The sequence below is a fragment of the Passer montanus genome, unplaced genomic scaffold, assembly GCF_014805655.1.
Source record: "Passer montanus isolate IOZ18808 unplaced genomic scaffold, ASM1480565v1 scaffold16, whole genome shotgun sequence".
NCBI lineage: Eukaryota > Metazoa > Chordata > Aves > Passeriformes > Passeridae > Passer > Passer montanus.
The window spans coordinates 5,083,903-5,107,609 of record NW_024363160.1 but is presented as its reverse complement, the minus strand read 5'-3'; the positions used below and the strand labels follow the sequence as shown (position 1 = coordinate 5,107,609).

At 40.2% G+C, this 23,707-nt stretch overlaps 1 protein-coding gene across 4 annotated transcripts in view; it reads right to left on the bottom strand.

The window, feature by feature from the left end:
* The window catches only part of NCOA2 (nuclear receptor coactivator 2), a 188,379-nt gene that overhangs the window by 5,844 nt on the left and 158,828 nt on the right, over positions 1–23,707 (bottom strand). For all 4 annotated transcript variants that reach the window (XM_039702781.1, XM_039702784.1, XM_039702782.1 and 1 more), the window contains 11 exons: positions 23,159–23,369; positions 19,831–20,040; positions 17,849–18,064; positions 17,099–17,228; positions 13,836–14,001; positions 11,685–11,963; positions 10,809–10,886; positions 10,056–10,293; positions 9,153–9,330; positions 6,712–6,910; positions 1,250–1,339 (listed from right to left, as the gene is read on the bottom strand). In XM_039702781.1, coding sequence (XP_039558715.1) covers positions 1,250–1,339; positions 6,712–6,910; positions 9,153–9,330; positions 10,056–10,293; positions 10,809–10,886; positions 11,685–11,963; positions 13,836–14,001; positions 17,099–17,228; positions 17,849–18,064; positions 19,831–20,040; positions 23,159–23,369 — 1,995 coding nt within the window. The remainder of the gene's footprint in view (positions 1–1,249; positions 1,340–6,711; positions 6,911–9,152; positions 9,331–10,055; positions 10,294–10,808; positions 10,887–11,684; positions 11,964–13,835; positions 14,002–17,098; positions 17,229–17,848; positions 18,065–19,830; positions 20,041–23,158; positions 23,370–23,707) is intronic.

The following is a 23,707-nucleotide window of genomic DNA, read 5'->3' as shown; positions in this document are numbered from 1 at the left end:
TTATGCATTGCTACTTTCCCTCTCATTATCATAGCACTGACTCTGTTATTATAATTTTACACCCCAGAGATTCCCTGCCAGAAGTCATGCCACTCATTTCTTTGTACCTACACCCTGACTTCTTTCCACCATCTCTCATACCCTTTCTGCCACATTCACTCTCTTCAACAATTATTTAAAAACTACCTCCTCCTTCAGTTTGCTTCTGTCTCAACATCCTTATTCCCTTTCTTTCTTCAGCAGTACTTGGTATTTTCTTCTCTGACAGCCAGGCTTCTCTTAGCACATGAAATTTAACTGGTTAGGGAACACACTAAGTAGAAGACCTTCTAGCAGCCTCCCAGTACTTAAAAAGGCGCACAAGAGAGCTGGAGAGAGACTTTTTACCGTGGCATATAGTGACAGGACAGTGGACAATGGCTTTAAATTGAAAGAGAGTAGTTCAAGATTAGATATAAGAAAAAATTCACTACTGTGAATGTGGTGAGGCACTGGAACAGGTTGCCCAGACAAGTCGTGGATGACTCATCCTTGGAAGTATTCAGTGTTGGATGGGGCTTTGAGCAAGCTGGTCTAATGGCAGGGGGTTGGAACTAGGTATCTTTAAGGTCCCTTCCAACCCAAACCAATTTATGATTCTGTAATGATGCCTTGGTATGTAACAACTTCTGCTAGAGCAGAATACACTGCATCTTTTTATGAATCAAAGTGACCATGAAATGGCTGCAGAGGAGACTCTTTTTGTACAGATCCCCCACTCTTGGAGACAGACAGTTGTATGTTTATATGAGCAAGGTGAAGATGTGAGAAGAACTGGCTTCCAGGAAGTTTTAAATACACATGAATACAAAAAAGACAGGGATACAATAAAATATATGTATGGTTACTTCTGCCTCAGTACTTCCACAATCTTCATTTTCACTCATGTTATTAACTTTTCAGACAGATGTTTCCAATTTCCCCTATTACTCAAATTCCTCTTCTTTAACAGCAGAGAACTTAACTGCGCCCCGGCCCAGGAGGAGGCGCCGCTAGATGGCGCCTCCCCCGCGTCACTCGGCCGCTCTCCGTCTGTCCTTCCATCGTCCATCTGTCCCTCCCTCCCTCCTTCCTCCTCTGTGCCTACAGAGCAATCCTCCCTCACATTAATTACTATTATCCAGGGCACTTGGAACTTTGTAAGTAAAAAGATACCCACTCCAGCCTCAGTATATTCATAGCTCTGCTGCGCCCGTACCCCATTTCTTACCCGTGCTGCATCTCCGTCCTGCTTTATCATATCCATTCCAGGCAGCTGGTTTGGAAAGAGATTGCCTCCCCTCATAGCAGGATCATTAACCTATTGGTAACAAGATATTAAGGAGAATGAATCAAAAAATATCTTGGGAGGAGGGCTGGGAATTAAAAAGGAGGATTACAGACCATTACACTACTTGCATGTACCAATGTCCACTCCTGAGACCATGCTCAAGTCAGGGAAGTGGCTGCATAGCCAGGCACTCCTCTTGCACAGCATGTGTTTGACTTATATTATTCTGCTTCACAGTCAACAACAAAGATTTAATTCCTGATACTATGACCCTTATGCATATTTTACAAAGCACTTCCATAGATTATGTCAGTGTTATCTGAAGAGGAAATCCCTGCTATCAAGGTTCTGAAAGCAGAAACATGTAACTACCTTCCTAACCTCAACATGCGGCTTTGCTGCTTGCAAACCACCACACACTTTTTTTTCAAAGCCTGACGAGATAACATGTAGGCTAAATTATACCAACTACTGACTTAGTTTTAACAATACTTTTCTGTTCATAAGCAATGGGAGAAAGACAACATCAAATGGGAAAATGTGAAGTGGCATGCTTTTCTAAAGGATGGTCTCTACGATCTTCGGAACACAGTCACAGGAAAGTATTGAAGCTGTGTGTTTCTGCACAACCAAAAGGTCTGTCATGCTTAGTCAGGTGTAATTTGCCAAATTTACAGCACTGCTTTCTCAGTCAAAGGATTAATCTCACCATGTAGGAACTGGCATAAAATACAAAAGAGAGTCCTTCAGCAAGTTTCTGAAATATCAGAAGAAACAGTTTTCCTTACAAAGTTTATCAGGGAAAGAAAGAAACCTCTTTCTAGGAAGACTTTCTTGAGTCAATTCTGCTCCCTCAGAGTAGATCCCATTCTCATGACACTCTCCCTCCAGACATATTTATTGGTAAAATCTTGTCTCAGTCTTCTCTTGTTGAGGAAGACTGTCTTGAATTCACGACACAAAGTCTTCTCACTTCAGGTCCTCTTGACTCTTATTTCTGTTGCTAGTTACTGATTTTGAAAGATACATTCATATGCAACCACTTAAAGATTGGTTTCCAGTCCTGCCAAAGACTACAACTCAATGGGAAAGATTAAAAACTTAAAATATTTTTGCCTTAGGAATTCTGACTCCAAAGAAATTAAGTGCTGCAAGCCTCCTAGTGATGCTTTTTGCTCCTTGAAGTGGAGAGATTTTTACATCTGAACGTGAAAAATTTAAATCAGAACGGAAGAGAACCACATTATTTTATTCAGAAAGAGAGATAACAGACAGCTTTGCAGCTCTATCTGCATGCAACTGATGAATCCATGTTTAAAAAGTGCTTTCTGCTACTAATCAATATTCATTAGAATGTGCAAGCACAAATACCTTTTCTGATTGTTTAGTAGACAAAGGGAGGTAAAAATGAAAGCAGAAATAAACAATTTGTATCCTAAACCAACAGCAGTTTTGGAACCAAAAGACGACTGCATGATTTGCCTCATGGCACTTAGGACACGTATGGAAAAGGAAGGTGGCTCCAGGCCACTACAAAAGGAACAAAGGCATCAATGAAGTTTCTATCAAAGAATCTCTTTGCCAGTAATGTTGCAAGAATCCTGACTGACATTGTACCAGATATAAAGAAAACTCAACCCAAACTCAAAAAAACTATTTTGTGATATAAACACATTTGCTTCAGAAGACCTTAAAACACCCGACATTAACTTTTCTGACTGCAAGAAAGATCAGTTAGAAAAGTATGGAAAAGGACAAAGAAATTGAAAGGTTTTCTAGAACTTTCTGAAGAAAGGTAAAGTGGTGTTATCATATATAAAGTTTGAAAACAAAAGATCAAAGATGTTTTACAATTCCTTTGCATTAAGCAAAATTAGTAGTCTCCCATAAACCAAAGTTACATAAAAGGTGTGTATATAGCAAGTTTCCTACCACTCCAGAGCTTCTTTAATCTGGTATTCTGAACTAAATCAAAATACCATTTCAAGATAACTCTTCTTAAATGCCGTGATAACTTTGGCCTGGGGAGTACTACCCTGTGCAGATTAATACACAACTACTCTGACTGGACTTCTAAATAGGGGTTTACATCAGATAGTGAAAAGCTTCTTTTCTTGCACAGGTTTCAAACTGCTTCTTTGGTAGCTCAGTAAATAGCGTGGACCCATGACGCAAAATAATAACAGGTAAAACCATGGCAGTAGCCCACTGTGCCAACAGGAAGATGAGGACAAGGGCACAGTAAGATCTCGGAATGGTGCGACACCAGGAAGGTTTACTTTCTTGATGCCTGGGGAAGTTGTTTTGGACAGGAAGAACCTGCAGACCTGGCAGCCAGCATTTCAGCATTCCTGGTAGCAGCCTCCTAAAAGAAACACTAGTAACAGCAGCCTGAAGAGATGTAACATAATTGTAGGAGTGAAGACCATAATGAGACAAGATTTCATTCCCCAAGTATATAAAAGAGCCTCTAAGTATATAATAATTACCAAGCCCATTTTGGCCACAATCTTTTTGCCTGGTGGTGCTGGGAGCCCAGGTGGTAAACAAGAGAAGTTGGAAACAACACAAGTATGAGCAGATAAACACCAAACTCAGTATTTCTGAGCTCTGGATGTATCTGTCTGATACAGCATAGTGCCACAAGAAGAGAGGAAAGAGAACCAACAAAATCTTTTTGGCACCAGGCTGTTTGGTACCAGGGGTAATATACCTGCTTCTCACCATGTAAGTCAGTCCAGGCACAGCTGTTTATTATTAGGTAATAAGATCTTACTTCCAAAACCATCCAATAGTAATAATGTTGAGTTTTTTTCAAAAACTAGAACACATTTGCAGAGAGTAACAGTGAATCACTGTTAGTCTCGCTGCGGTTAGAAGGAGACAAGCATGTGAAGTTCAAATTATGTATTGTGGAACAAAAAGTGACACTGAATAAGTAAACAGAAGTGTAGATAACAGTATAAGAAAACCCCAAAAATGAATGAAATGGCAACAGTCAGCAGAATTACAGAAAATACAGTCATTTTGAAAACCACCAGTTACAAGAAAAAGTTCAGGAGAGTCTAGGTCAATTGCTAAATAAAGACGTCACTTAAGTAAAACACTATGCCCTGAAAACAGGAAAAAAAAGGTATCAATTTTAGTATTCAAGTATACATTTTTAGTTACTTGTGTTTCTCAAGAAAGAAAATGCAAAGCAGTACAGCACATTCCTGAGGACTAAAAAGTACTGCCTTGTGGCCCAGAAATGGCTCCTCAGCTGTCAGCTGGCCACCTCTGACCTAGACCAAGCATAAAACATTTGCTTGCAGATGACACAATGCAGGGGTGGTAAACAAGAGGAAACAGGTTACTGCTACAGAATGAGCCACAACACTTTGCTTTAACAGACACAATCTAAGAAATGCAATTTGATGGAGACAGGAGGGAGGCAATACTTCTGGGAACAAAGAATGCAGGTTTCATCTATGTAGAATGTGTTGAGGAGAATCTGGGGGACCATCATAAGGGCTTCGTTGTGACATTATCACCAAAAGAAACAAGGCAATCCATACACTGGAAGAGAAATTACAAGCAGAACTTGATTCTACACAGCTGTGGTACAGTCACTGTTAAATCACTGTCTCTGGTCACTCCATTCACATTTCTAGGAGGAGGTCACAACAACAGAGTTTAAAGTAGATCCAAAAAAGGGACTGATGGGCTGAAATCCAAATGTTGAGATGGATAAAGAACCTCAGCCTATTTAGCTTACTAGAAGTTAGATAAATGCTATCTTGAAACAAGATCTTGTAGTCTAACAGGAAGGAAAAGCAGTGTGACAGCTGTGCCAGGGGAAACAGTAGCCAGCATGGAAATATTTGAAATAAAACCAGATCTCTTTCTACAATGCAGTTAGTCAATTCAGGTTCCTAGGAAAAATTGTGTAGCATGGGTATGCTGAGAATTCAGATCGGGTCATAACCTTTAAGTCCCCTTTCTTTTATTTTTTGGTTTTACTATTGTTTTACTAGAGTAAATGTCTGCAACTCTATTAACTCAGTAACTAATAATAAACAAAGTCTGCTATAATTTGGCTTAGCAACTGGGAGTATCAGAGAAGGTGACAGATTCGGGAGTATCAAAATTACTTTGGGTAACCAGCATGTAGCAGCTGTAAAAGACAAATGTGATCTGCAGCTATATCTGTCAGAGTATTCCAAGAGAAATGGGGAAGAACTAGTGTCATGCACATGGCTCTGGTGCTTAGGAAATACTGATTCAAACTAGAACAGCTGCGGGAAAGCAAAGGGAGTTTAAAGCCTAAGAGACTGAAAAACCATGGCTTGTTTGGTTTACAAGAAAATCCCTACAAAACCCAAAACTAAACAAAAAAAAATCTACCCAAACTAACAAAAAAAAATAATGTTGATAGAATCTTTCTAAAACGCAGGAGAAGAAAAGAGCTATTTAAGGTAAAGGACAATACTGGAAAAGTAAATACTCTGTAATCAAATTTAGGCTGGAAAAAAGTCATACATTATCAAGCCATCAACATAACCAGCTTTAAACTGGAACATTATGGTATCAGAAAAAGTTATAGCAAGAGATGTCTATAGCAGGAGATATTACCTGAAGACACAAGAGGTACCTTCCTGCCAACATTTCTAAGTAAAGTCCATAATTTCAAGGCTGTATTTTTGAAGAAGCTGAAGGTCAGCTTTGAAACAAATATACGAGCCTGTTAATTAATAGGATTTGTTTATCAAACACTTAATAATGTACTGAGAGAGTTTAATTGTAGGTTGGCAAACAGAAATGTTATTTTTTCTTATTTCAGATACCCTAAGTAGCAGTATCAAATAAGAATGAGTGTGTAAACATCCTCTCAGCAGAAAAGAACAGGTTACTTACCTACTGATTCAGCAACCTATTTCATATGCACCACATTACAAAAACCATGCATTTAGTGCTTGTAAAGTGGCCACATGGATAGCTCTGAAAGCTGATTGAATATTTATTGTTTGGAATGACAAATACTGTGGCAGTTGAAGCCTCTTCCAAACCCTGCCCATACAGGCAGCTTTCACTCTTCCCTCTAGGAAGCAGCTGCCTGCCATCCAGTTCCAGCCTCTGCTGCTGGGAAAATCAACAACTGCAACTGTGCTACAGACACTTACCTACTGAGAACTGGAGCTACCATCAGCATGTGCTGCCCATGGAAGTCCAGGAGCTAGCTACAGTGCTCTCTACCTCACTGGTCACCTTGGCTATTCGAGTGCAGAGCTAAAACCAAAGCCCTGTTAACATCGTCATTTCTCAAGACAACTACTAAGAGAAATATAATGCAGTGGATCTAAAAACTACTGGAAGTAAAAGCAAATCCTCTAGCTTGTCATCTCACATCCTTAGATTCTCACCTGCTCAGGACCCATGGAGGACAACCCTGATGTAGGCACAGAGGTCGCTGAGGTCATGCTGATCTGCCCTGTCATCTGGTTCATGTTGTTCATACCACTTGTGTTGGTTGCCATGGATACACTGATGTTCATGTTATTGTTGTACATGCTGGTGCTTGCTTGCTGCCCAAAATGTGGTGGGGACTGTTGTGAAAACATGCTACAGCAAGGAATGGAAAAAGCAATGTGTCAGACTTAGAACGCTGAAGCCACTAAAAACTTTTAAAAATATGTCTTAAGCTGGAATTTGTATATACTGTCATTTATCCCAACTTCAAAGGAAAAATTAGTTTTCAGCTGCATTAATGTCTAAGGAGTAGATTTTCAAAATTTAAGGTCCCATGTCTGTGTACAAAAATGCATGCCTTTGTGTGTGAAACTATGGCAGAGTACAAATCTGTTATGCATGTGCAAGAACAGCCAATTAGCTATCTAAAGGAGCTTTGTATGTATTTTAAAGTAATGTTTGGAGGGAGAGGAAAACACCTTTAACCTCCAGTGTTAGCACAGCACAGGACTGGTGAGCTGAGATTACAGAAGGGTAATAAACTTTCTTTTTTGCAAAACAGGCTATTTGCATATACGAATACCAGATTTGCACATACAATCATGGCAAGCGGGCTTACAAATATAGACATGCAATTGTGCAGGAATTTGTTCACTAGGTCTTTGCATTAGGTTTTGAAAATGTGGCACTGTAAGAAACAACATAAAGTCCAAGATAATTACCATCTATGTTTCTTTAAGGGCATTTCTGAACAACTTACGGGGGAGTAACTGTGGGAAACCTCATCCCAGATTTTATTCAGTCCAAACACTGTCTGGACAGTATCTTCCTTCCCATTATGTTGAAAGCCATATGAGAGACATCTTTACATTTCCTAAAATGCACTTTACTGTTTACACATCAGTGTTCTCTAGTCTTTGAGCAGAATTCAACAGCCAATGAAAGAATTATTACTGACAATGTGTCTGTTTAGAAGATGTGCATTAGACTGAAATACTGGAAGGGCTGCTGTGTCTCAGTGTCAGTGGCTGATGTCTCCTTCCCTGTGAAGCACTGCTCCCTCAGCTGAGGAAATCTTTCAGGGTTAACACTCAACCTTGCACTTGGGTACTCTGTTAGGCTATTGCACTCTGAGACCTGGTGCAGTGCAATGGCATTCTGGGCACAGGACCAAACCCAGAAAATCCCACCATTCTCTTCCTTCCAATTCCATGTCTTTTCAGGCCACCTCACCCCATTTTTAAGTTGTTATCTGGATGGCTGAAACAGTACACTGCAGATCATTGTGAATACTCAGTGGCTTGTGTAAGCACATTTGACATGTCTCTGCTGTAGAGTTGCAGTTTAGCAAAGCCAACCATTGGACTTATGGAGCTGCCCCTGCTGCCATTTTTAGCAGAAGCCATGACAGTGGTAGCTACGCCTCCTGCAGATGCTTCAGAAAGACCGAGAGGATGAGGCATGGACAAGGATGAGGATAAGAGATAAATCAGCTGCTTTAGGGGGAACTTTACTTGGATTAGCCTCATCAATAAAATACTGGTGTTTTGGGTTTATTAAATCTTTCTCAACTAGCAGGAACAAGATTTGTTGCTGTGCTAGGACAGTAAGCCTGAGAACTTCAGGATGACAAAAGCACTGTGCTAGAGATAGCTGTGTGCACCCCAGTGCCAACTGATACAGGCTGTACCTGACAGCTCCTCCCATTTTCCAAGGAAAAGCTCAGATCACTGCCACTGGAAGCTCATTGCTGCCTACTGATAGTGTTCAACATCCAACCCATGTGATTTGGACAGACTGATTATTAGAGTTACACCCACTGGGGCAGGGGCCTCAGCTGAAAAGGTGACTGCATGCATGAGGTATTGCTACAATGCTGTCAGGCAATGACAGCTATATGCTGACCCTCAGCATGTGCAAGTACTAATGGGCTGAACCTGGTTACAACTCCAGCATTTAAAGTGGGAGGTGATAATCCAGTCACTGCAATTCCAGAGCAGTAGAATGCATAGCCTCTGGTTTAGCTGATCCAGCCATGTAGAAAGCAGTGTGGGATGAAAATCATATGCAAAAGAAATGCATCCACACAAACGTTAGGGGCTGGAGTTCACTGTGCAGCACAGGTGCTTCTTAAGGGCACACAGTGTTTGATCAGTTACAACAGACAAAGCAATGCTTTGTGTGGATGCAGGTCTTTTAGCTATGCACTCACTTTGCCTTGTATGAAGACAGAATTTAAACCAATTCGTCAAGCCAATTTGAAAAGAAATCTCTTTTAGGACAGATAGTTAGCAACAAACAAACACACAGTTACATCAAAGGAGCCCAAAAATAAGTGTAGACCATAAATGACCCCATTACTCTGTGTGATCCTTTTAGTTTTCTTCGGATTTACCTGTTACCACCCATATTCCCTTGTGCCCACCCATTCATCTCCGTAGAGGACTGATAGGCAGGATTAGCCTGAGACTGCTGAATCATGGGGCTTTGAGTGTGAGCCAGCCTCGGTGACATCAGTGGACTCTGAGGAGTGGTGGCCCCTGTGAAGCCTGGATCGGGCTGCTGACTAATACCTGCAGAAGAAAATGAGAAATTTACTTACTGTACATTCAGAGTTAAAACAAACCAAGAACTCATACCTGCAAATGTGTCTTTAACCAGTCTTACTTTTATCATCTGGTAGGAGTAGATATCAAATTTAGAGTTGGTAGGACACAATTTGTTATATCAATAGACCTTTCACATAACGTACTATTTAATATAATTATAACATTACTTTTACAGTAGGTATAAATAAAGAAACTGTATAACAGTAACTGTATGGAGGTAACCCCAGAACAAAGTGGTTTGTGGCTTTGTAGAACACAGAAAGGAAACGGTATTAATTATATTACACATTGGGTTAGGGGTAAGAAATTGAATGCCTTATCAAAAACTGATTTATATTACTTAAATTAAAGAGGTTTTTGTTTAGCTCACGCAAAATTCAGAGTCCATCAAGCAATACATACACATAAATGTTTGTGTGTGTGTACATACATTTATCTGCATATATCTATATATAAACCAACTCACACACTGCACTTCTGCTGCTGCTCAAAGAAAGAGCAGTGCTTGGAGAGTAACTGGTACTAGAGCTAGGAAAGTGGAGCTTCCAAGGGGTCCAAATGGCCATGTTTTCCACTGTTCCCAGGGAGCCAGGCAAGAGCCTGTGGAGGTGGGGCTCGGACCCAGCACTGGGAGGAACACGGGGGAGTAAGGACTGACAAAATCCAGTGAGAAGGAGTGGAACCAGTACCGTAGTTTGGAGGAAATGGAAACTGCTGTGCATTTGCCTGCGGGATGCGTGGGTTGCTCATGGTTGCTGGGATGCCACCGGTGGCCACCATGCTGGGGGTCATGCTCAAGCCTTGCCCTCGCATCATCAGCGTCCGCTGCTGCACCTGCTGCTGCTGCTGCTGCATCTGCCGCTGCCGCAGGTGCTGGCTCAGGATCTCCCGCTGCCTCTGCGCCAGCATCTGCGCGTTGATGGGGCCCTGGGGAAAACCACCGCCACCCATCCATCAATAGCCCTTCCAAGGAAACCCAGCCAGCAGAGGCATCTCCATTAGAGCAATCTCAAAGATTCCAGCTTTCTTCCCTCTCATCACACAAGTAACAGAAATATGAAACAAGAGAGAATAATCTTGCTCATGCTTCTGCAGGGAAAGACTTCCAACGCTGTGAGAGTCAGTAACTGAAATAATACAGCGTTGAAGGCTGCAGTGATTTGTATTTGCAAATGGAGCAGCTCATTAAAAACACACATCTTTAGGAAATGAGAAGCATGTTAAAAATGCAGTTATATCAAATCTTTATTAAACAATCATCCATCCCATGTAAAAATGGGAATGACTCTCAGAAATGAAACAGCAAAATACTTCCTATCAAACAGACTGCAATATTTGTGCTGAAACTGTACTTGCCACATAGCATTACTATTGCATTATACTGGGGCAAGAAAGCAAAAAAGGAAGTGACTTTCTTTTTTAAAAGGTATTATTTTTCTCACCTGTGTTGGCACTCCAGTTCTCAAAGACAGATTCATATTGGAGACGCTGCTGATCTGATTTATCAGTGGCTGCCGATTCTAAAGAGAAAAAAAACCAAACCACCCCAACACCAAAACCCAAAAGTTTTTAGAAGGAAAGGGAAAAAAAGAAGTGTTACATACATAGTCATAGAGATCTACTTCCCTGATCAGGTGGTCTGTAGACATTATTTTACATATCCAAGCAGTGACTAATTTTCCTCCTCAAATCCTACTCCCATTCACAGAATGCTGTTTCTTAAAGAGATAATACAGCATAAAAATAACAACCCAGGCACTACGCTGTTTATACAAAACATGCTCCTTCCATAGTTCATGCTCTTTTTCACTTTGGGAGTGGACTGTTGAGGTTTACTTCAAATTAGACCTTATCCTGATGACTGAAGGCAGAAATTATCTTTCCTCCTTAAATACAAAAGCATTGATACCTCACTGGTAGTACTACAAACCTACGTACTTAAAACCAAAACAAGAAACAAGAACTTAATTCTCAGAAGCAGACCAAGGCTAAGGAAAAAAAAGTATGTAGGATGTAGGCAACAGGCAGCAATAAAAGCAGTTAGATTGGCAGAAGAATCAAGATACAACGAATAGAAAAACATGTATATAATCTTGCTCAAAGACTTAGTGGAATTTAGGCTTAAATACTGGTCATGTTCTTGTATTGTACTATACAAAGAACAATGTGAAGATGCCAAAAAAGAAGATCAACAAAGAGAACGTGCAAGGCACTATTCTGTCAAAACTCATTGTGGCTCCTGTTAAATTTTAGCTTAAGAGTGGAATGAAGCAAGACCCGGTGTATTTGGAGCGAGCTGGGCACGGAAGGGGCCGTACCTGCTGCGCCTGGAGCCGGTGCTGCAGCTGGAGGCGCAGCTGGTTGGGCTGGTTCTGCACGATGCCGGCGGGGCGCAGGCCGGGCCGGGGCTGCATGCGCAGGGCCGTGTACCCCGGGCGCTGCCCCATGGCGTGGAAGCTGGGGTCCTGCATGGGCGCGTAGCTGCCCTGCGCCATCTGCGCCTGCGCCGCGTACTGCTGCGAGAACACCGGAGCCTTCTGCTCCATCAGCATGCTGGACTCCTGGCTCGGGAAGGTCTCGGGGTCGACAGCTTGGCTCTGCAGAAATACACCAACAACAGCAACAGTTGGTGGGATGAGGCTTTCCAGAGGATTATACGGGACTAATACAGACAGCCTGCGACAACAACCTTCCAGGATGGGAATGTTTTGAAACAGAAAATTGTATTAGCTTTCTTTACCTCAATATAAAACTTAAAAATAAGCAGAACTGTACATTTGAGTATCAAAATATATTCATGGAGACAAATTCCTCCTCTCTCTTTTCCTTTGTTCTGTTTATTTTTTCTTTACATAAAACCCTATAATCTTTCTTGTGTTCTTTACACAGACTTTGCATTACTCTTCTAATGAATAAAAACCTGAAACGACAAATGCTAGATCAAAATCTGTAAATGAAGTGATGATACCATATTTTTGCCATTGAATCTGAGATAAATTCAAAGGTATTACAAATGAATAAGTAGATTTTTATCATTATCTTTAAACAAAATAATGACTTCAAATAAAGATGCCTGAAACTATTACAGAAGCTAATGTGAACAGAGTGCCTAATTCTTTCAGGGCACTTTTGCACTAACTGATTATCCATTAGCATAAATAAACTAACACAATTCTAAATTCCATACTAGATACTCCCCTAATATTTGCTCTAGCCAGAACAATTTTATAGCTTATTCCACACTGACCTTGAAAATGAAGTTAATCTAAATTTCAGTGCCCTCCTGGAAGAAAGTCTTTAAAAGCCGCTGTAAAATGTTTGAAGGCTATTTTAAAAAACATTTTTTAAAATGAAGCAGTCCTCTTATCTGCAAGATCCTTTAACTGCTTCCACTGAATTATTAATTAAATAGAAACATATTTACTGCTTAGTTTGAAATAAACCATTATTCATGTTTTTTGGTGGTGGTATTCCAAAACCTATATAATATTGCATGAAAGTTTCATAGCGCAAAATTGAAGTTCACCAATAAATTGTATCTCCAGCTCTACACCTCACTGACTTCTGTGTTGTACCAAATAGGCTTGGAGACAGCTTTCTCATGTTCAAAGCAGAATTTCATTGGACCTATTTCATATCTAAAATGCAGAGCTAGTTCACAAGTTATGCTCAGGGTGCTGATGAGTGCTGGGGAATGAAATGGGTATTGCAGGTTCCTCTGAGAATATTAAGTCATTGCACAAACATATACTGATTTTGGAAATAAAATTCTGATGCCAGAAATGTCAGGAACTAACTTTTACTCAAAATACTTTTATTTTTCCATGGTTTTTTTGCACATATAAAAATGAAACAGGCAAGAATCACATGGAAGTCAACAAAAATAACTGTGGGGAAGAATGGATGAAAAAGCATAGAACAAAATGTAGCAAGCATGCTTGAAGTGTTGAAAAAAATTACAGTTTAAGTGCTTGGAATAGAATCAGCAGCCTCAGATAAATCTCATCCCTTAACACACGTTAATCAGCTAAGGAAAAAAAAAACATGGGTGAATTTACACACCTCAGGTTTGCTAATCCAAAAGCTTGTTGCCCCCATCACACTAAAACCTATCCTGCTCCTTGGCTCCTAGGTCTTCATGCTCTTATTTTCCTATTTCCTATATTCTGTTGCTGGTCATGATCTTACCTTTTGTCCCCCTACAGCTGCTCCTCTGACCACCATTTTTTAAAAATCAGTTTAGTTGCATAAAGCAGGTCAGAAGAAGGAGATCTAGGTGAGGGTGGCAGGGGAGAGGAAGGAAGACTAAACTAGGGGCTGAGGGGAAGTTTTCAGGTGACACTGAGCCGTGAAATGGACTTCCACCATCCTAGCTTGCAAGAAGTGTTTTCAACTTTTTCAACTCTATCTTGACAACATATTTTATAAAAGCAATGTCTAATACATGCAAAATACCATGTTCAGTATACCTGGCTCACTAGTTCAGGTATTCCTAGAGCCCTGTCGATTTCTTCTAAACCATCAAAATTCCTTAATGCCATGTAAAGCTGATCCAGGAGAGCACCCTCATCACTCGGTGACTCTGATGAAGGATGATTACACAAGAGATCATCTGGTGAGCTGCCAAACGGTTGCCTGTGAAAACATGAACAGAGGGTTGGCAAACAGCTGCTGGCAAACATGAAATAATATCAGAGGATTAGTACTCACACTGAACTAACAAGTAGAGACAGAAATTATTTTAATTGCTGCCAGTTTTGGTTAGAAAGTTATTCTGGGTGGAAGTCATGCTACCCAAATAAGTAACTAAATGACTAATGCCTGTCAAGACCCTACAAGTGTGGTATACCTGACAAGCAGGAAAACCCAATAAAGGTAGGTCAAGTGCTGACTGCATATTACAGGGTCAACAGAGGAACTGAGAAATCAGTCTAGAACATAGTCACTGAATACAGAAGGCTAAAAACCCATATTTTTAAAACTAGTTGTAACTTTGAATGTCTCATGTCAGATCAATTATATTATCACAAGTAGTATTCATTTCCATAGACTCTCCCCTTAGCTGGTTTTCTATCAGGCTAAGCAAGCCAAAGAGGTCACAGACAGGTCTGTGGATTGTCTGATCTCACACAAACTGAACATGTGGAAGAGCTGGGCAGAAGCATGAGGGAGCAGGGAGAAAAGGACATTCCCCTTTTTACTTGCAGCAAAACACTGCATCAGCTCACCCCAAATGCACACTTGGGTATCAGTTTATACACTTGGTTATGGTGCTTGGAAGGACATCAGCAAGAGCTTGGGTACTGTCAGGCACCATGTGATGATTCTATAAATCCTGCTTACCTCACCCCTGAATTTGTATGCGAAGCACACTTGCAGTTACAAAGGCAGAATAAAGGTTTGTTATAAACCCAAAGGACAGAACTTACTGAGAAACCAACTAAATCTGAAATAACACCTTATCTGCAGCTAAATGACACGTTTTTGTTCTGCAGTTCACACACCTGCCCTGCTTCAAGCACGCTACCACAAAACTGCAACAGAAAATAAAAAGAGCAGAGCATTCTGCAGGCAAGGGCAGCTACAATATGCACATCGTGGAAGAATCCTATCCCAGATAATTACTCAGAGACAACAAAAGCTGTCACCCATGGAGGGAGGAAAAGCACTATATGTGAACCCTTTTTACATGTCTGTTTAGAAAAAACAAAGAAACATGTTTGTGTATTTAGTTTCCATAATGAGATATATGGTTGCCATGGAAGTCTAATCTCTATGTCAAAGCTAAGCAGCAGAGCTGCATCATCAGGCTGCACACTGAATGAACTCAAGGGATGGCAGGCAGGAAAACTAATAAAGATATATTCTTTTTAATTGGATTCCAGGCAGTAAAAAAAAAGAAAAATAGGAAGGATATATGACACACCTTTTAAACATAGCAAAGTATTAATCAAACTCATATATAGAGAAATTTCTCTAACTCCCATAGATGAAATTATAAATCAGCAAAAAGGAAAGGGCAAAAAAACTCCTTTGATTCAAACTGCTTACAAACTCCAAAGATAACTTGTAAGGAGGGATCTATTATATGGAAAAACAATTGATGAGGCTAGCAAAAAACCCTCTCTGAAATTGCAAATGAGTGTGAACACACATGATAAAGAAAACTAAAACATTTGTTAAATTCTGTATATTAAAAAAATGACAATTACTTACAATTTCTCAATTTATTTTATATGCCCCAATGACAATTTTAATTTTTCATTTAATACTTTTCCAATTTAATATATTTTTTAAATTTAATACATGGCAACCATCAGATTATAAAAACAGCAATCTCAATACTTTTCCAATTTAATATATTTTTTAAATTTAATACATGGCAATTATAAAAACAGCAATCTTGGGGTTTAATAAAGCAAGAAATGGCAGCATCAATCAATTAATAGTCCCTGGTTGGGGTGTAAATGATCAAAATATTGTTACTTTCAGATGCAATACAATGGGAATGTTTTCCACCATCTTTGGCTACAAGGTTATTAACTATAAGGAAATAAGGAAATTACACAGCTATAAGGAAATTATGACAAATGCAAAGGTAAAAAAATGGAAGAATTAACTGCCTGGCTCCCTGACCAGACAGGACCAGGTATGACCCTGTATTTTCTTTTAAGGTGTAGTTTTTAAACTGAATCATTCAGTTATACAAACAATGCATTTTGCATATGGATATGCTAACTGAGAGAAACACTAGGAAACATCTTGAAAAGCATGGAATATAAGAAAGAAAATGCCACATATATTTATGGATAATATTTTTGGGCATCCTAATGAAAATTAAGAGAAAGTAGTCAGAATATTAACATTTTTTTCAAACATAGTTTTTTTCCACATGTATCCACTTATTTTCTTTTCAGTGATCCCTCGATTTACCACTTACACAATTGAAAATATTTAAACATTTTGCACTTGCTTGTCCATTTTGCATTCCTTAGACATTCCATATATACACAGTCTCTCCAAAGTAAGCTGAAGACCTTTTGGAGAAGACATAGCTCTTTTTTAAGAAGTGTAAGCTGCTTATAACAGTTGTGCCATCACTTAAAAGTCTTGATAATGAATGAAGTTATTAATACCTTACATGTGAGTTAATGAGTTGTGACCAAACTGCAGTTCTGATCACCTGAGGAGGAGCTAACTTCAGGGAAGAGGCAGCCTTCCTTTCACGTCATCTTTCCTTCCTCCTCTTTTATAGAATTTAGGTCAATTAAAAGAACCCAAACAAAACATAATTAACCATGTCCTACATCACTTAAAATGCTACCCTGCTGCAGGAAGGGACAGATATTATGACTACACAGTCATGGCTAGTACTACTGGCACTCTTCCACATTTAGTGTTAAGCGTAATTCTTAACAACACGAACAGCAAAATCAGACAGAATCATGCCCACATTGACACTCCAGAGGTGAAAAATGGTGCTAACTATACCTCAAGTGCTGGCAGCATTCACTGGGATACAGAACTTTCGATTAATTCAACACATTACATGGCAAAGAGAGCCTTTATAAATATGACTGGAACACACATACATTTCATGAGCACAAAATAATACAAAAATTAAATTGATGTGCATTTGGTGAATGGTCTATGTAGAACTTTGTTTCCATGAGGTGTGTAAATTATAGGCCTGCAAAATCTCTCTGTGTTCTGATGTGACACCAAGACTCACCTGTTCTGATTACCAAAAGTTGCCTGCTCTATAGGCAAGATGCTGTCTGGCCATGGTGCAGTCTGATTTGGAGGTGCCTGCTGTTGGCTATACTGAGGTCCTCCTATGTTCATTTCCAATTCAGATGGCCCTAATCAAGCAAAAATAACCATATAACTTTTCTGAAGAGAAGCTACCTGCATGTTAATTCTTTCAACTGAGTTACCTATGTTATGGTAAAAGCAAACAAAAGCATTAAGACTTCAGCCACTTGAAAGCATCATTATTCCTTTGTTAAAATTTAAATTTTGAGAAAATACGAGTATTCTGAAAGTGGTTCAAAATGATAAAATAGCAGATACAACATCGTAAATGCAAAAATGAGTAACACAAGCATAAGAAAAAGACTGTACACAGAGTCAGTATTATAATGCACTTGCTTTAAAAGTGACCAGGAACAATTATCATTCCACAGCATTTGGTCTAAAAAAATTCCACAGTCTTTAGTGAATCAAAGCAAATTCATATCCTCTTTCTTTGGCCACACAACCGGGAGCTACAGAGTAGCATGAACTGTCCATGACAAAACATGTTAAAATTCAGCATTTCAGACACCTTCTTTCCCACATCCACAGGAAAATTTCACTGTAAAATATGGCTCTTATTGAATCTATAAATGAACTGAGGATTTATTACTTTCTTTATTTTTCTCCTGCTTCATCTTTAACAATCCAGCATGTGCCAAAAGGAACAGCTCCCCATGTGACTTACCCATATTCATGACCTGAGATGGAAGCATCTGCCTTGGGCCGGGCTGGTTGCTGGGTCTCAAGGGGATGCTGGCCGTGGGGTTGCGGATCATGCCTGCTTGCACCGGCCGGTTCATGGCGCCAGCCGTGGGCGCGCACGTCACCCTCACTGCGGGAGCCTGGCTGCCCCAGTCTGCAGATGCCATGGCAGGCCGAGGGGCATTGCCACCAATCATTCCTGCACAAGAGCCAAACACGCTCAGGTACCAGCACATGATCAGAACAGCCTTAACATTACCGCTGCCTGAGGAGCTGCATTTTCAGCAATACCAAAGCAGTAGTTTCACTCAAAGCACACTGCACCACCACAACTGCCCATCCAGCTGTGCAAAGCTGCAGAATGATGCCTTACACTGCTTAGCTGAGGGACTGGAGACTGTGATACATCTTACAAGAGGAAGACCCTTTTATCATTTCTGAAATGTTGCTCAGGGTAAGTGTTCCCACATGTGGTCTGCGACAGGTGCTGAGGGTGTGTGGATAGCCTTAACTTCCTTCCTCAGGAAATGAATCACGTTTGCTAATGTGTGTCAGTGCTTTACTTTCCAAGTGCTAAGTGAGAACGGGGACTTGAGTAACAACGTGTTAACACTAAACACACAAATTAGAAGGACTGAGTATCAATTTGTGTTCTACAAAACATCTTTTGGCGACTTCTTTCACTTGGAACCCTGAGCCTTCAGAGCTTCAAGGCTCACCCAGATAATCTCAGACGAATGTACAGTGCAGGGAAATTACTCACAGGAACTTTCCGATAGATGCTGAAGTTCATTACCGTTATTATAGGGGAAGTCCTCCCACATCTACTGTAAACAACTGATACGTTTTATTTACACTTGGAATATATAGAATGCTACACTCCGATAGCAGCCAAAAAGCCTCAAGCAAAACCCAACACAAAAACCCCCAAGTCCCAAAGATACAGTCATAGTATTTATGCATTTCAATTTTGTATCAGTCAAGAGAGTAGCTAAAACACTGATTTCAGGTTGGACTAGTGCTTGAGATTGGTTTTTTCAGTTGCATTATGCAAAATCCCTACATGAACACTAAAAGCCACACTAACAATTATTACTTATCAGTTCAAATATTTGGTGACATATAACCAGAGAAAAAACCCTCTGAAAAGAGTCTTTGTTTCAGCTGCTGTACAAAATTTGCTTTAGTATTACATCTTCAGGTTTGGTCCATTTGTGTACATACTCTATCAGATGAAAGATGTGCTGTGCTAGAGCAAGGCAGGGACACAATAATGTTCTCTAGCTTGTGTATGTAAGATGAATAAAATCCTCTAATATGTATACACAATATGGAAGTAAGAGGACACTTGAAAGAATGCAAGTTGATCACTAAACTGCTTAAATAAAATATTTCAGCTTTTGGCCGCATGTCTCTTTTCATACTGATGCCAACTAAATATACAAATTTGACACCAAACAGCCAGCTGAGAGGATTTACTATGCCCATTTATTTACTGAGAGCTCTTAGAGTGGTTGTCACACACTTGCACAATCTCAGAGTATGCACTAGTTGAAATAAATCCAACAGCCAGACTTTTCTTGTCAAACAGGCTACGTGTTTGCTTATTATTAGGTGAACATGTTGTTAATTGCAACATCTGATTGTTCCAAAAAAGGAGCTAAAGCTACTAAGTACAGAACAATTGAGGGCAAAGCCAGCATCATCAGGGCAACAGTATTGCCTATGATTTTGTTTTGAAAGACCCACCTCTATAGCTAGGTAAAAAGGAGTGCATAAAATGCAGGACTAAAAATATGCAGACACAGAAATTCAAAATAAATATGCCAATACATAACATCCCACAAAACAGACTTCACAGAGAGTAATAATCTGCACTGGTACTAACCCCAATGTTAAGCTGCACATGCTGTAGCCTGTTACTCAAGTATATTTGAAAAAAAAAAAAAAGGAAAGTCATCTTACCTGCACTGCTGTTGCCTAAAGTTCCTTGACTTCCTATCATCCCTTCATTTCTGCCCATCAGTCCTGGCTGAGGTATCACTGAGTAGGGGCTACTCGTTCTTATGGGTGGGAAAGTTCCTGCACCTGTTGGGTTCTGCAGTGTTATGTCAAGTGGTAAATTCTGGTTTGGTAACAACCTGCCCAGTTGCCCTGCTCGTGGGTTATTAAAAGCTAGACAGGAGGAACAAAGGAAAAAAGCAAAGTTACAAGAATGGAAACTTCACTAGGTTTCAAAAAAAAAAAAAAAAGAAAAGAAGAAAATAAGCTAGACACAATTAAAGCTCTTGGGCTCAGCTATCTAATGTTGCATAATTTACTCACTCCATATCTGTCTGAGAAACATCCCTTCATGACATTTAAATATAAATTTCAAAATGGAACATTCTGACACTAAATGCAAACCAGATATGATGTATATTTAAAAAAACTTTAAATGATGCAATTTAACTGACAGAAGAGACTACAGCAAAATACACCACTATGTGATGTGCATACTACTGCCAATTAATCTTACACCTAGTAGGACTGTAATTGCATGCAGATCCCATCCTGAGACAGACTGTTAGGAATTATCTCAGTTTGGAAAGTTTTCCAGCACAAGCTGTGCCCCTGAAGAAGTCTTCAAAATTAAGGACAGACTGACTCTATATTGGATCCCACAGCCCCATTTCAACATGTCCCTCTTAATTTTTTGGGTTTTACATTTTTTGTCATTAATAAAAAGAAATATTTCCTTCAGCAACAACAAAAAACTAGCTCAGAAACAGAGCCATGCCACGATAATATCCTGATAAAAAAAGAACCATCCTTGACGGTTACTGCCACCTTTATGTAACTACTTTCTTCTGGGTTGTGCTTTTAAAATCAGCCTCTGCAAATTAAATGGCAGACTGCCTCAGCAAAGTGAGTTTTAGACTGTGACTGGCAAGCATCTGGCTCAGCTGGTCTTTGGGCAATGTTCCAATGTATGAAAGCATCCTCTGTGTGCTCAACTAGTTCTCAAACATGAATCAAACACTGACCTTGTAGCTTTGATTCCATTTCCAATCATACCCATGAAATACATGCAAGTAAATTAAACATTTTTGTGAAAATATTATTTGCAATACTTTCTGATAGCTTCCCCTAGAAGAGACTCTAATATAACAGCATTCTCAGAGCGACTTCTGCATTTTTGTGTTCATCACATTACTGAGAAGTTAAATTAATTCTTTCTTATTTTAGATCGAAGTAGTGCTACTTTTGAATCTGAAAACTTAGATGAGGTTTAGCAAGTTTGTAAAAATGCACAGAAATACCTCACAACAGAGGTCTCTGACTTTTATTTTATAAAACCAGACTACAGGAACTCATTGTATTTTTTTTAAATGTCAGTTCTCTGCCAGGTGTATTTGTGTGTATAGAAAATATATCATATCACAAACACCTAATTCTTAACCATGAGACTGAAGTTTTGTCTTGTCTGCCTGTTCAACTAAGCAAACAAAACTTACTTATGAAGCAAAAATTACTTTCTCAAGACTAGGGATCTCACAAAGTCTAAGGACTGAAGCAAAATTAAACTTCAGTGACAGTTTCAGAACTGTTTGCTCCAGAAGTTTGACACAGCACATAGATAAATGAGTTATTTTATGTGCAGCTTTGCCAGCACCAACTGATATTACAAAAAGGAATTCTGGAAATGCAGCACAAAATAACAACACAGTTGATGAGCTGTGATGGTGCTTAGATCACATCACCTCCTGCTTATTTTGCTCTTTGTCAGGATGGGACTGAAGGAGGCTCCCTATCCCCCATGTAACAGACTCTAGCAATTTGGCAGATCTAGCAGCCTTTCTATTTTTCAACAAGCAAAAATATTTGTCTGTTGAAAATAAATGTAATTCATTAAAACACGTAAAATTAAAGTTTGTTATTTCATCAGAAAAAAACAACTATAAAAACCCCCAAATCTCTTTTGGAATTGTTATGATTTGACATTCATTCCACATTGCTTTTTTGTGAACATATGGGAGGCCCCTCAATTTTTCTGTGGACCTGTTTTCTGTATGATCTTCTACTGAACACGAGGCACAAATTCCTAGGGGAATCAGGCACAGACTCAAGACTGAGCCGAGGGAAAATATTTTTGGGTTTTAATTTAGATGGGAAACAGGATGCTGCTTTTACAGAACTGCTGCTAACCATGAAGCCACTCTCATTTACAGTCATACTGTTACTGCACTGCCAGTAGCTTTGAAAGCAGATTTAAAGCTAGGCTACCCTTAGAAAGCCAAAAGGCTGGAAGGAACAAACAGACCTTGCTTCAGGAAGAATATGCTGAAGACTTCACATGCACAGAGATTTCCTTCTGACTTTTGAGGTGCTGCTGTTTGTACCTCTATACTCACAAAAGCAAGTACATAAAACCAAGCATCCTTCTCTGAGCAACATGGATAACAAGTGATAATATAAAAATATTAAATGGCCTTAATATGAATTTATTAATAAATTTATAACATAAATATTTATTGATAGAATATTAGTATTTATCTAAGCATTTTAAAGTAATTTGAGTGAAAGTGGCTCAGTGTCAGTTTAGTATTATCAGAATGGCTAAAAATATTACCTAAACCCTATGTTCTACAAGAAAAAAACCTAGAGCACATCTAAGGAAGTAAATAGATGTGGCCATCCTGGCCAACAGGAGTAAAAAAGGAAGTAGTGGTTTTTTATGCTATTTTATTCAACATTAGTACTTGATAATACTCCTGTCTTGCTTACTTTCCATCATACCATGATGGCAAACCAACGTTTCAATGCTGATTTGTAAGCTGATTAATAAGGTTAAGGAAAGCTGTCAGCTGGAAGTGACTCAACTAAAAGCCACAATCTCAAATTAAAGTTGGCCATTCTTAATCTTCTGTCCTTCTATTAATCTTGTGGTTTTAGAAGAAGACTCTCCTTCATGCTTAGAAAAGCTCTGCTGCAAGAGCTGCCAGAAAAGAACGACCCGCATTGCAAAAAACTGCACGCGCTCTCCATGCCAAACCCTCCCAACAGCAGTGTCACCCACCACGGCAGGAGGGGATGTTTGATTTGAGGTACCCCTGAAAACGTCTCTGGGAACACAGAGCTCCAGGGTGTGTGAGCTAGACACAACTCCTGTGTGCCTGGAGCTGGGAGGACCGCAGATGGCGCTCTGTCCCCACACAACAGCAGCCCAGGACGGAGCTGCCCAGCTCCTCCCTGGCTGACCGGGGCCCCACGACCCCGCACTGGGGGTTTCCCGAGCCTGGGGTGCACTCACTGCTCTGTGAAATCCTCATTGCTGGTTTCTGGGTGGCCACTGCCGCGCCGGGGCTGCTGTCACTGGTGAGCTGCATGAGGTCATTGATGATGGCTTGCTTGTCCACCGAGCCCGCTGGCACGCCTGGGCGGCTCTCTGGGAAAAGCTGTGGTAACTGGCTGTTCTGCAGGTCATCCAGAATCTCCTCCAAGTTATCCAACTCGCTGCCTGGCTGCAATGAAGAACACACAAACCCACAGTGCAGGTGGCTGCTTGCCGCTGTTGGCCAAGCCAGGCAGCCCCCGGTGTCACACCCGCAGCGGCCTTGGATGTGCCTGGCAACAGGCCTGATGTGGAGGAGGCTCACAAACCTGCTGGAAGGGGACTCTGCCCTGCTTTTGGGGAACCCAGAGTGGCACTGGCACCCTTCAAAAGCCCCGCATGGGGATGGATGATTCCATACCTTGGGCAACAGGGGGATTCCTCCCTGCGCCCTCTGTGATCAGTGCTGACAGCAGGGATAACGGGAGAGCCAGGAGTGATGGAGATGGGGGTTTATGTAGGTATAAC